The 11635-nt window shown below is 67.3% G+C and overlaps 1 protein-coding gene across 7 annotated transcripts in view; it reads right to left on the bottom strand.

Moving 5' to 3' along the window:
* PACS2 (phosphofurin acidic cluster sorting protein 2) overlaps nt 1-11635 on the bottom strand; it is a 59267-nt gene that overhangs the window by 3358 nt on the left and 44274 nt on the right. For 3 of the 7 annotated variants that reach the window (XM_043922026.1, XM_043922027.1, XM_043922025.1), the window contains exons 11-24: nt 11484-11558; nt 10639-10781; nt 9371-9503; nt 9073-9177; nt 8828-8934; nt 8537-8691; nt 8145-8255; nt 7429-7537; nt 6775-6807; nt 3422-3464; nt 2034-2076; nt 1583-1718; nt 747-973; nt 379-492 (exon numbers count right to left, since the gene is read on the bottom strand). In XM_043922026.1, coding sequence (XP_043777961.1) covers nt 379-492; nt 747-973; nt 1583-1718; nt 2034-2076; nt 3422-3464; nt 6775-6807; nt 7429-7537; nt 8145-8255; nt 8537-8691; nt 8828-8934; nt 9073-9177; nt 9371-9503; nt 10639-10781; nt 11484-11558 — 1534 coding nt within the window. Of the gene's footprint in view, nt 1-378; nt 493-746; nt 974-1582; nt 1719-2033; nt 2077-3421; nt 3465-6774; nt 6808-7428; nt 7538-8144; nt 8256-8536; nt 8692-8827; nt 8935-9072; nt 9178-9370; nt 9504-10638; nt 10782-11483; nt 11559-11635 lie in introns of those variants that run through there. The other 4 variants (XM_043922029.1, XM_043922028.1, XM_043922030.1 and 1 more) reach the window with 3 other exon arrangements.

The raw sequence follows: 11635 nt of genomic DNA, 5'->3' as shown, positions 1-11635 counted from the left end.
CTGGCTCTGGGCCACTGTGGTCAGACCCAAGCCCACGGAAAAGAGAACTCGAGACCTCCGTGTTCTCAGCCACTCAGTCGCAGAATATCTTCTATAAAAATTCTGAGACGAAGCAGAAAGGACTGAGAAATCATTTCTCAGAATTTGAAAAGCCACTCCACACACACAAGTGGGCTCTTCCAAGTGTGCTCCGAGCTCAGACTACGTAACATGACATCCTAGTCAAACAAGCATTTCCGGAGGTGAACCTCCAGAAGCGGCCCCGCCCCGCCCGGGTTTACTTCCGTCGCCTGTGGGCCACAGGCTCCGCCCACTGACCACGGGCCCCGCCCACTGGCCACAGGCCCCGCCCCCGCCCGCGAGGGCGTCTCGGCTCACCCCGCAGCATGTTCTGCTGGTGCTTGGCCGTGCAGATCAGGCGGCTGATGCCCTCGATGCACTGGCTTTTGGACTCCACGTCCTTATCCTTGGTTTTCTTGGGCAGAAACATCACTAGGAGGAAAGGGGGCCGTGCTGTGCTCCCGCTGCGCCTTCAGGGCCAGGGGCAGCGCGGGGTGTACGCTCTGCCGGCCTCGGACCCCCCTCCTCTGGCCTTCCTTCCACGCTGACCCTGACCGCCACCACCCGACCACCAGCAGGCCCTTGCCCAGGGGTGTGGGAACAAAGTGGCCCCCAGGCCCACGGCACCCTCGGGGCCTGCGCGGCAGCCCCTCCGCCCCGACAGTCAGCCGGCCTCCCCACCTCACCCTTCTTGTTCTTCTCCTTGGTGACCACGGTCATGGACATGGTGGGCGTGGCCGCGGCCTCGCCGCTGCTGGGCAGCCTGCTGACCTGGAGAGACCGGAAGGTGCACTTGAGTGTGTTTTTGGTGGTGGGCGAGTCCTTCTTCTCCGCGTCTCTCTTCCTGTCTGCGGGCTGAGCTGACGTCCAGTAATCCACCTGCAGCCCCATGAGCTCGGCGCCGACGCCCTGGCTGTGAAAGACGAGGGAGGCTCACCCCTCCGTCCTCAGTAGGGGACGGCAGCACCCCAGGCCGGCATGGGCGAACGGGTGCCCTCTGGTGCCTGTGCTGCCCGACCTTGGGGACCACCTCTGTTTGGAGGGCCCAGGCCAGCCGCCCCTCATAGGTGAAGGCCCCAGGGGGTCCTACAGTGGGCCTCCCGATCCTGCAGCAGTCCTGTCTGGGTGGGTTCTGCTCGGGAGAGCCCTGAGGGCACCCCAGAGGGTCTGCTAATAACCACACCCACTCTATCCCAGGCCTGCTACTCACATCCGAGTAGCCCCCCCACCCCCTCCCAACCCCGGCCCCCGTGTCCAGAACACCCTATATTTATACTCTCTGTAGTTCCGACCCCAGGAATGCAGGGGGCCAGGTGGGGAGACACCAGGCCAGGACTGAACAGTAGGGCACCCCAACTCACTTGTCTGAGCCCTTGTTGACACCACTGTGTCCCGCACAAGGCCACCCTGACCCTCTGCTTCCTGGCAGCCTGGGGTGCGGTCAGGGACCCCAAGGAACCACCTGGTTCTCAGCCCGATCCCTGCTGTGCTGGGGGCAGCACTTCCGCATGGCTGCGTTTACCTGGGGGAGGACAGGCCTCCGCTCACTGACGGGGAGGAGGGTGGGGTAGGCGAGGCCTCCTTGGCCGCAGGAGATGTGGACGGCGGGGTGGATGAGAGCACGCTGGAGCCCGAGGGGGCCGCGTCATCTGAGTCACCTGGGGAGGAGTTAGGGGCGGCACTGAGGTCCCCCACAGCTCTGCCTGGGCAGCTGGCAGCCCTCTGCACCCAGACGCGGCAGGGAGGCCAGGCAGCTGTGGGCTGGGGGCACACCTGTGGGAAGCCGGAGGACCCCCCTCCCCCAAAGCTGAACAGGAGCTGTCAGGCCTCCAGGGACAAGGGAGGCCCATTCCTGGTGAATTCAAGCCCCGCAGGAGACCAGCGCTGGGGCTGCCACCCGCCGCACCCCCACCCCTGCACTGCCCCCACCCCCACCACCCCATCCCAGCCCAGAGCTCAGAGAATGCAGTCACCTGACGTGGCCGAAGATGGCTCCACGATCCCCACCTTCACCACCTAGGAGGCAACAGGACGGTGCTAAGGGTGGGCTCCAGACCCAGGTAGGGACCTGTTCCCTGCAGCTGCCCACTCGCCATGTCCCCCCCGGAACTCCTGGGGCCGAGTCGGGTCCCAGCCCCTCAGTGCGAGGGGCAGAGCTGGGCTCAGGGGAGCCACTGTCCGCTTGGTCAGCTGCGCCATAAGCCCTGGTGAAGGACTCTCCCTCTTCAGGGGGTGTGTTTGGGAAACGCCCTCAAGACGCAGCCGGCTCTGGCCATCTTGCACTCCCGGGATGAAGGCACAGGCCCCAGAGGCCCCAGGCTGCTGGCCGGCCGGCCCCCGACCTAACCCTGACCTGTGACCAGCATTCAGGACGCATGCGGCCTCCGGCAGGAGAGGAACCCTCACCCCATGAGTGAACCTCTCAGGTCCCACACCCTGGCCTCAGCAGAACGCATGCGCGTGAGACTGGCCGGGCACAGGCAGTGGCGAGAGGGATCCTGGCCCAGGGGGCACCAAGGTGGCCGCAGGGCCTGCGCGAAGTCCCTGCGGGCTGCCGGGGGCCCCGGCCCACACCAACCAGGGTGGGAGCTGCGTCAAGTGAAAGAGATCATGACGACGACCCCGGCCCTGGTTACACGGCGGTGTCTCACGTGCAGCCAGCAGGACAGGCCCTGTGGTCATCACGGCAGCTTCCACAGGACAGCTCTGGACGAGCTCCCTCCCAGGACGGCCAGCAGCCACCCCTCACCTGAGCAGAGTGAGCACGGCCTAGAGGCCCTGGCGCCTGCGTGGCTGCCACACACCTCCCAGCAGATGCCCCGGTTGGAGACCCCAGTGGGGCCACAGACCGTGGACACACGGCCGGCCGTCGGGTGGCAGCCCTGGTTCCTTGGCTGCAGGACAAAGTAAAACCTTCCAAGTTACAAGCCATGCTCCAGCCAAGCAAGCCTGCCCCGAGGCTCCCAGAGAACAGAGGCAGCCCTCTGCCGCAGATCCCAGGAGGGGCCCGTACTGAGGACACCCAGCCCTGGGTGGCCCCTAACGAGCCAAGCCTGATGCTGATCCCCGCTGCCCAGGACAAAGCTAAGAACCAGCCCCGCGCCCTCAGGCAGGCTGCCTGCTTCCACGAGTCCAGTCCTAGCAGCGCCTGAGCTCACTCCCCACTCGATGCAGGAAAGAGAGACTTCAGAGTGGGAGGGATGCGAAGGCAAGTCGTCAGCTCCAACTGAAGAAGGTTCTGGACCGTGTCGCGTGAACACGACGACACACCGATCACGTCGGCGGATTGCAGCTGCCCCACAGCGGAGCAGCCGGGTGGCAGGACGGCGGGCAAGGTGACGGCTGCCCGGGCGGTACTCACCCCAACGAAGGGAATGAACTTCTGGGAGGACTCCTCGTCGGGGCTGAGACAGGGAAACACACAGTCAGCCCCACTGAGGGGCAAGGACACCCTCTGCAGCGCCCGGCCCACCCGGACTCGCGCCTGCCCTCCCACGGACACCAGCCTGGACCTCTGACCGCAGGGCCCGCCGACCTGCAGGAAGGCTGAACGCATCTCTGCATGAGGTCCAGAGCCCCATGGGGCGGCCCGAGGCCATCTGCTCCTCCCTCTGGGGCACCTGGCGCGCAGGCAGCCGGCTCAGCCTGGAGCCACTCTGCTGGCCCCCTGGGGCCCTAGGAGAGGGCGGGCTGCCTGTGCCCCCAGGACACCCCAGGAGCAGCCGGGGCCGCCTCCAGGGGGTGGGGGTGGCTGTCCCGTCAGGCAGAGACTTCCCCCCCCCCCCCGACAGTCTGGATGAAGTTGGTGCCTACTGCGGGGGCGTTTCTAGGACTAAGACCTTCATGACGGGGGGCGTGGGTTCTAATAGCACAACTCGTCCCAAGAGCAGCATGAAGGCAAGGCTGAGGCTCTGGGGGCGTACTGCTGTACACACCCACAGGCCCTGCAAAGCTTCTGGCAGAGCCCGGCCTCTCCAGGACCACCCATCACGACCGCTGGCAGGGAAGGCACTCAGGGTCACCAGGCCTGGGTGGGAGTGTCTCTTCTACCCGCTCCTCCCGGGCCAGGGCTGGTCCTGCGGCTCAGCTGGTGCCACTCTGACCCCCGGTGTCCACCTTGGCCTGGGCTCCACTGGCGGCTGGGAGAGCACCCCCTTCTCGCCTCCGCCTGGGTACCCAGGGCAGGACTGGTCCTGGGCCTTATGTGGTCCCTCCCGCAGCCGCAGGGCAGACAGGTGTCCCCTTCCCTGCCTCCTGGGCCGGCATCCTCTCCGAGCCATCCTCTCAAACCTGAGCTTGAAGTCACAGAGCGACTCTTCGGCAAGGCAGTCCACACAGGCACACCCAGTAGGGCAGCAGCCCGGGGGTGCCACCCAGGGAGAAGCCTCTGCACCAGGCAGGCCTGCCCGTGGGGACCCAGGTCCCGCTCAGCCAGCTCCCTGGGCGCCAGCTCTCGGGACCAGGAGCCCCAGGGCACCAGAGCTTGGCAGGAGGCTCTCCCCTCCCTGCCCCTGTGGCAGATGGAGGCCTGGGGCTGGGGGTGCCCCCGTGAAGTGTGGTCACCAGCTGGACAAGCGCCCCTGGCCCAGGGGCCAGTACAGAATGCAGGTCCCGGTCCTGGCAGGAGGTGCTGCCCCGTGCCCAGCACGCCACCCACATGAGGGAACAGCAGCTGGCAGGAGCCACCCTCCCCTGGGCACCCTTGGATGTGGGCATATGTGGACCACCCACCACCCAGCACCACCCACCCCATCTTTGTAAAAGACCTGGCAAATGACTTTGGATGAAAGAACCTACAGGTTCAGTCCCTCCAACTGAAAATGACCAAATTTCCAGGTTTTCTCCCCATTTTAAGAAGAAAACGGTTGAAAAAGAAAACTTCCCTTCATTCCAGTTCATGTAACAAAACAACCCAAATCTTGTGCCCAGACCTCCTCCTGCATGCGAGGAGGCAAGACGTCTGGGGGGGGTCCCTGGCTCAGTGCACAGGGGCCTTCGACCCACAGGGCCCCCACCTCAGCGAGCCACTGCCCACCACGCACGCCCACCCCCTCCACGATCTGCACACGGGGAGGCAGACAAACGAGGACCCCAAAGAGGGGGGGACTTGGAGACTCCACAAGACAAGCGTCAAAGCCAAGCTGTGCTCCTGGGCCATGCAGACGACATCCAGCACGCACGTGCCCACGAGACGGGGGTGACACCGGCTTCCATCGAGACCCCTCACCCTGGACCCTGCGTGCGGAGGGCATGCGTGCTCCTGGCAGGGACAGAGATCAGGACTCCTAGGGCTTGAGCCCACGGCTCTGTGCCAAGGCCCCTGGGCATGGCTCATGAGACCTGCGTGTGGGGGAGGTGCCACCACATGGCATGGGTGGCATGGAAGCTGAGGGGAGCCCACGCTGGCCAAGAGGCCAGGGTAGAGGTGCTGGACAGCCCGCACAGTTGCCTGGGAGGACCACCGATGGGTCTGACCTCAGGCTGGGAGCTGGTGCTGAGCAGATGGGAGCCTCCCTGCAGACGCCCTCACGGGGCTGGGCTGGAGGAGGCCCGGAACGGCCGTGCCCACTGCCCACCCTCTCCCGGCTCTCCTGACCCCTCTGGGCGGACAGCAGCCTGTTCTGTGTCACTGCAGACAAAGGCTGGCCCACTGCCCTTCCGGCCCTGGGCTCTGAGCCTGGATGGCGCACTGGCCTTCACGGGGCTCCAGCCGGGACAGCGGGACAGCCCCCTCCCCAGGGCCGGTGTCACCACTGTGACGCGGAGGTGGGGGCTGAGCACAGAGGAGGCTCGGGGTGTCCCAGGTCCCGGGCCAGGCGCAGCTCGAAGGAGCCCACCCTGGCACAGACAGACGCTGCGGCCCAGGCAGCAAAGCAGGCCGCGCTCCTGGCACAGCTAACGGGGGTGGGCAGGGAGGGGAGCGGGCTCAGGCCCACAGGAAGCCCGGGGTCAGCAGGGCACACCACGGCTGGTCTTTCTCGAGACCCTGAGGCTTGTTTAGCAGGATGTCTGAATGGGCTCACACCCCTCCTCCTGATCCATCCCAGGGCCCAGCACAGAGGCGGCCTGGGACCCAAGGACTCGCCCTGCGGCTTTCCCAGAGCAAATGCCCTGAGACTCCGGCAGAGCAGCGCCCCAAGGGGCCCAGTGCCCGACGCCTGGCAGGCAGGGCCATCTGGGGCTCAGCTCCGACATACAGTCAAACAGAGGAGCCGCCACCTTGGGGGCAAAAAAAGAGTCTCGCTGTGTGCAGGGGTCCCAGTGGCCTGGCCACCATCCAGGTAAACCCCAAAACTGAGCTGGGAAACTGCCCCGAGCTGCTCTCCCTGGCGGCTGGCAGCGGGTAAGGGGTGCACAGCCCGCCCCGAGTGGTGCCTGTGCTTGCTGGCTCACGGGGTGGAACCAGTCCCTGCGGCTACCTTGGGGCTGGAGCTGCCAGGCTTCAGAGACGCATTCCGCCAGCCACTTCCCAAACCGCACTCGGGACTGAAACGCTGCCGGGCGGCAGACTTTGTCCCTGAGGCTGGGTGGGCGCCCGAGAGGGACCGGGCAGCTGGCTCGGGCAGCGGGCAGCGCCAGGAGCCTGCCTGATGGAGGCCGCGCCTCCTGACCCCCGTACGGAGAGCTGAAGACCACCCCACCTGCTGACACCGCCAAACAGCCCTAAAGACCAGCCAGTGGGCAGACGGGGGCCGGACCCACGGACAGCGGTACCTGAGGGTAAAGTCAAAGTGAAAGTTCTTTCTCCTTTGCAGAGAGCCGCCAAAAAGAGAGACAGGACGCTGTTAGCCGCTCAGAGGCGGTGAGTCACCTGCTGGGGGTCCCTCACAGAGCAGGGGCCGGAGCCCGGGGCAGGCAGCTGAGCTTCTCAGACCTGCAGCGGTCTGCCTCTTCCTGCAACCCCCCGACTGCGCCTCTGTTCATGGCTGGACAAGGAGACCGCTCGACCCCCTCAGATCGCACAAGGCCCCACCCCATGCAAGCGGGCATCAGCCCAGCCCCTAACCACCATCCTGCACTGGGCAGGTGAGGACCGGGTCTCCCACTGGAGACTGGCTGTTGGAGGAGGCACCCCAGGGTGCTGCTGGGCCAGCATCGGGACCACTGCTCTTGTGACTCCAATTACAGGAGATCCCAATGCGTTCAAAGAGAAAGAAAAATCGACCAGCTAATCCTAACTCTGATTTGTGTCAGAAAAGGGTGCAGTGGTCAGGACAACTAGGGGCTTCCCTCATCCCAGGTCTCTTTCCATCCCGTGGGCCTGTGAGTGACCCAAGGAGCTGGGACAGTGAGGATGCAGGCCACCTGGCCAAGACCGCAGAGGTACGGCGGTCTCCACCCCACGCCTGCCTGGGCCCGCGGAGGTACCTCTTCTGCTTGTAGGTCAGCATGGCCTCTGCGATGGGCAGCTGGTGGGCGCAGTTGGCCCCCGAAATGTACTGGGTGATTCTCGACACGATGTCCGGCGTGTCCTGCACTGCAGGAGAAGACCAGGAGGGGTCCGTGGGCATGGCGTACCCCAGCACCCAGGGGCTGGGCAGCCAGGCTGGGCACGGCTGAGGGGCTCCTCTGGCCGCCGCCCTCACGGGGTCCTGGGGAGGGCAGTGAGGCCTCGCCAAATCCTGAAAAGCCCTCCCCGGGGCCAGTCACCAAAGAGCTTTGCGGCTCACTAGCTGAGAAACATCCTGGCCCAGACCCCACTGACCACGCCCGCTGACCCTAGCTACCTGCCCGGGCTCAGGCCCAATACATACAAGTGTGTCTCAGAGCACAGCAAACTGACTTTCAAAAGGAGGTGTGATGGCTGGGCGGCCGGACGGGGGCGCGGAGCGGGCATGGGCGGCAGGGCGGGTGCGCGAAGGGCAGGGGCGCAGGGCGGGGGCGCGAGGGCCAGGGGCGCGGGGCGGGCGCGGGCGGGAGAGCAGACAGGCCGTTGGAAGGGGCAAGGGGAGGGCGTGGGCGGCAAGGCGGGGGGGGGGGGGGCGCGAGGGGCGGGGGCAGCAAGGGGGGGGCGCGAGGGGCAGGGGCGAGGGAGGGGAGGGCAGGGGCGGGGCGGGGGGTCGCAGGACACGCCCGGGCCTCACCAGCGCTCTGAGCCTCCAGCTTGTTGAACAGGTCCCTCCAAGCCAGGTCCTGGAAGAAGTTGTTGTACCTGTAGTCCACGGAGCCCAGGTACCGGGCCACGGGGTGGGAGCCTGGGGGCCGAGGGGAGGCGTCAGGCGCGGCCCCGCCCGCCGCCCCGCTTCTCCGCACCCCTGCCTCGCCCTGGGGACGGGGGTCTCCCTGAGGACTCCTCCCCTTCCAGCGCTGACAGACTTGTGTGCGCCAATTCAGGCAAGCCAAAAACCGGGGGTTTGGTTTTGAGGATTTTTAAAGGTTAATAAATAAGCAAGGCCCCGCCTGGCCCTACTGACAGGAGACCCCAGTTGGCCCGGAGCCCCCGGGGTCGGCCCCAGGGCGGGGGGGCCCCCCTCACCCAGCGGGATCACGAGGAAGCGCATGTAGCCCAGCCAGTCCGGGGTCTTGTGCGACAGCTGCTCCACGAAGAGCCGCAGCACGGCGCTGAGGTAGTGCTGCGCGCCCGCCACCGCGATCTTCACGGGCGTCGGCGGCTGCGAATTGCAGTTGCAGCTGCGGGCGGGAGAGGGGCAGAGCCTCAGGGGGCAGCCCGCCCGGCGCCCCGGCCCCTCGCGCCCGCCGCCCCGACAGCGGCCCCCACCCCATCCCGAGCCGCTGCGGAGCAGAGCCCCCCACGCCTGGGACTCACTATCTCTGAATCCGAGACACGATGGTGCTGAAGGCCGCCTGGACGTCGGCCGCGGAGCAGGTGCAGACGACGGGGAGCGTGTGCCGCTGCAGCACGTCTGAGAGGAACTGGGGGGGGGGGCGGGGGTGAACCTCATCCATGCGCCCCGCTCGCATCCACAGCGGGTAGGGCTGGCCAGGGCCCCAGAGAGGACACATCGCCCCCTCCCCACCCCACCCTGCCCGGGCCGCCCGGCCCCTCCCCACCTGTCCCTGCCAGTCCGAGGTGTTCACGAGAATGATGTTTTCCGGGAGCTGGTCGTCGGAGATGAGGATGTGGTTTAACTGGTCGTACACAGTCTTCCTGGGGATCTGGAGAGGCCGGGCTCGTCTGCAGCTGCCCTGACGGCGAGCTGTCCCCAGCCCTTCGCCGGCCCAGCTGACCCCCAGCAGCCACGGGAAGCAGGCGGGAAAACCCAACCCCTGGTGCACGCCGGCACGCACCCTCCGCGTGGACAGAGGCCCTGGGGCCTGGGAGCCCCCGCGCCCGCCTGCCCACAGGCACCTGCAGCTGGCTCCGCGTGTCGGGGCAGCGCTCGTTGTCCAGGCTGTTGGCCCGCTCGTTCTGCGGGCGCGCCGGCTGCCGCTCCTTCAGGGACGTGCTCCGGCCCCGACGGCCCGCCTGCTTCCCCTCGGACCTGTGGGGCAGCCGCGGGCACTCACTGCCCTGGGGGCCCGGCCGCTCTGCGGTGAGGCGGCTGCGGTGGGGGCGGTCGTGCAGCTGGGCCACAGGCCACGAGGACAGAGACCCCAGCCCCTCCCCCGGTGAGCCTGGCGCAGGCTGCGCCCGCGTCCTGGAGCTCAAGGTGCCCCTCCCAGGCCTGTCACAGGCCCGTGGCCCCCCCCAGGTAGTGCCAGCACCAGAGCCCCGCTCCTGGAAGACTCCTGCCCCAGAAATGCAAAGCGAAGGCCTCACGGAGCCCAGCGGCGGACACGCCTGTCTGCTGGCTCCCACGGCGTGCGGCCTGGGCCGGGAGGTCCGGTCCCAGAGGCCGTGTGCACGTGGCCTCCCGTCTCGTTTCTGGGAGGCAACGTGCACAGAGAGGCAGTGAGGGCTGACCGAGGATGAAAATCGGGGAGCAATGCGTTGAGTGTCCACCACGTGGGACCCGGACGCTGGGAGAGGGCGGAGGGGGCCCTCCGGGGGTACGATGAGCCACGGGGTGGGGTCTGAGGCCCTGCGGCAGTGGTGGGCCCGGGGCTGACCTGGGCGGGGGGACCACGCAGACGGCTCAGAGCGCTGGGGCTGGTGCTTGGGAAGGTGAGGCGCAGCTGGGGTCTGACCATGGGGGGCGGCGAGAGGGCGCGTGGGGGACCCAGAGGGCTCGTCCCCTGCCAGGAGGGCGCCCAGCCCTGCCGTTCAAGGCTGCTCCCGCGTTCACAGGACCCCGGCCAGCTGCCCCCCGCCCCGCAGAGGCCCGGCGCTGGACTGCGCGCTGTGTGAGGGCCGCTCTGCTGAGCTGCATGACCCGCGCCCAGCGGGCACGCCCCGCCCACTCTGACACCAGGCGCCATGGAATCACGGGCACCGAACACAAGCCTGCCCCAGCCCGGACAGCACCCCCGGGTCCAGGAAAGGAGATGGGGATGGCAGGCCTTCCCTGCCCTTGCAGCAGAGGGCCAGCTGCAGATGGGGGTGAGTAAGGGTCCCAGGTGGGCCCCCTGAGTGATGCTCATCCAGCCAGCAGACCCCCCCCACGAGGAGCCCACATGTGCTCCACACCGGCCACGGGGCACTGCCTGGGCCGCGGCCTCCCTGGGGCGGCCAGTCACCTGGTGGAGGGGATGACCAGGGACTCAGTCTTGGTGATCCGCCCGCTGGGTGGCAGCTTCTCGGTGAACAGGTCCAGGGCAGAGGTCTCCACCTCAGGGCTTTCCTCAGGCGGTGCTGGCTGCTCCCCGGGGGCGGGCGTGCTCTGCGGGCAAAGGATGGAGCCGTGGGGAACGCGCGCCCACGGGGTCTCCTCCGGCACTGTGCTCCCGTGCCTGAGGAGCCTTGGTTTGGGTGAGGGCGCTCAGGCCTCTCCTGGACTGGTGACTCCCTGCATGTGGACATGGCCACATGCTGCCCTGGGAAGCCAGCTGACCTCCACCTCCAACCACAGGGCTCCCGGTCTGTGGGGAGACCCGCACCACCCCCACCCCGCCCCGCCATTCCTTGAGAACCCGCACGAGAACAGCAGGAAGCAGCCGTGATGGTCTGTGCCTGACAGGAAGCGGGGGGATCCTGACCATATCCTGGAGCAGGGTGAATCCAGGGGGACACTGACTGTCCCCCTGGGGTGGGGTGAATCCAGGGGCCCTAGCTGTCCCCCCTGGGGTGGGGAGAGTCCAGGGGGACCCTGACTGTCCCCCTGGGGTGGGGAGAGTCCAGGGGGACCCTGACTGTCCCCCTGGGGTGGGGTGAATCCAGGGGCCCTAGCTGCCCCCCCTGGGGTGGGGAGAGTCCAGGGGGACCCTGACTGTCCCCCTGGGGTGGGGAAGAGTCCAGGGGACCCTCATCGTGTTTCTGTGCACAGGTTCTGGATGGTGGGAACAAGAGGAGCTCCTGGTTACGGGTCTGACCCCGAAAGGCAACACGTGAAGGGCTCTGTGAAGGTGGCCCCACGCCTCCTTACATGGGCCACTGAATCGGACACGCTGTCACTGGGCTGCTTGCCTCCGAGGACCCGCGTCTTCTCGGGCACGTCAGCCTGTGTGGATGAGACGGGAGGGAATCAGGAGGTGTCCGGCAATGGTGCCCAGGCTGGCTCACCCCTGGGCATGGGCT

The sequence above is a fragment of the Cervus elaphus genome, chromosome 13 (assembly GCF_910594005.1).
Source record: "Cervus elaphus chromosome 13, mCerEla1.1, whole genome shotgun sequence".
Classification (NCBI taxonomy): Eukaryota; Metazoa; Chordata; class Mammalia; order Artiodactyla; family Cervidae; genus Cervus; species Cervus elaphus.
This window is presented reverse-complemented; position numbering and strand designations above follow the sequence as displayed.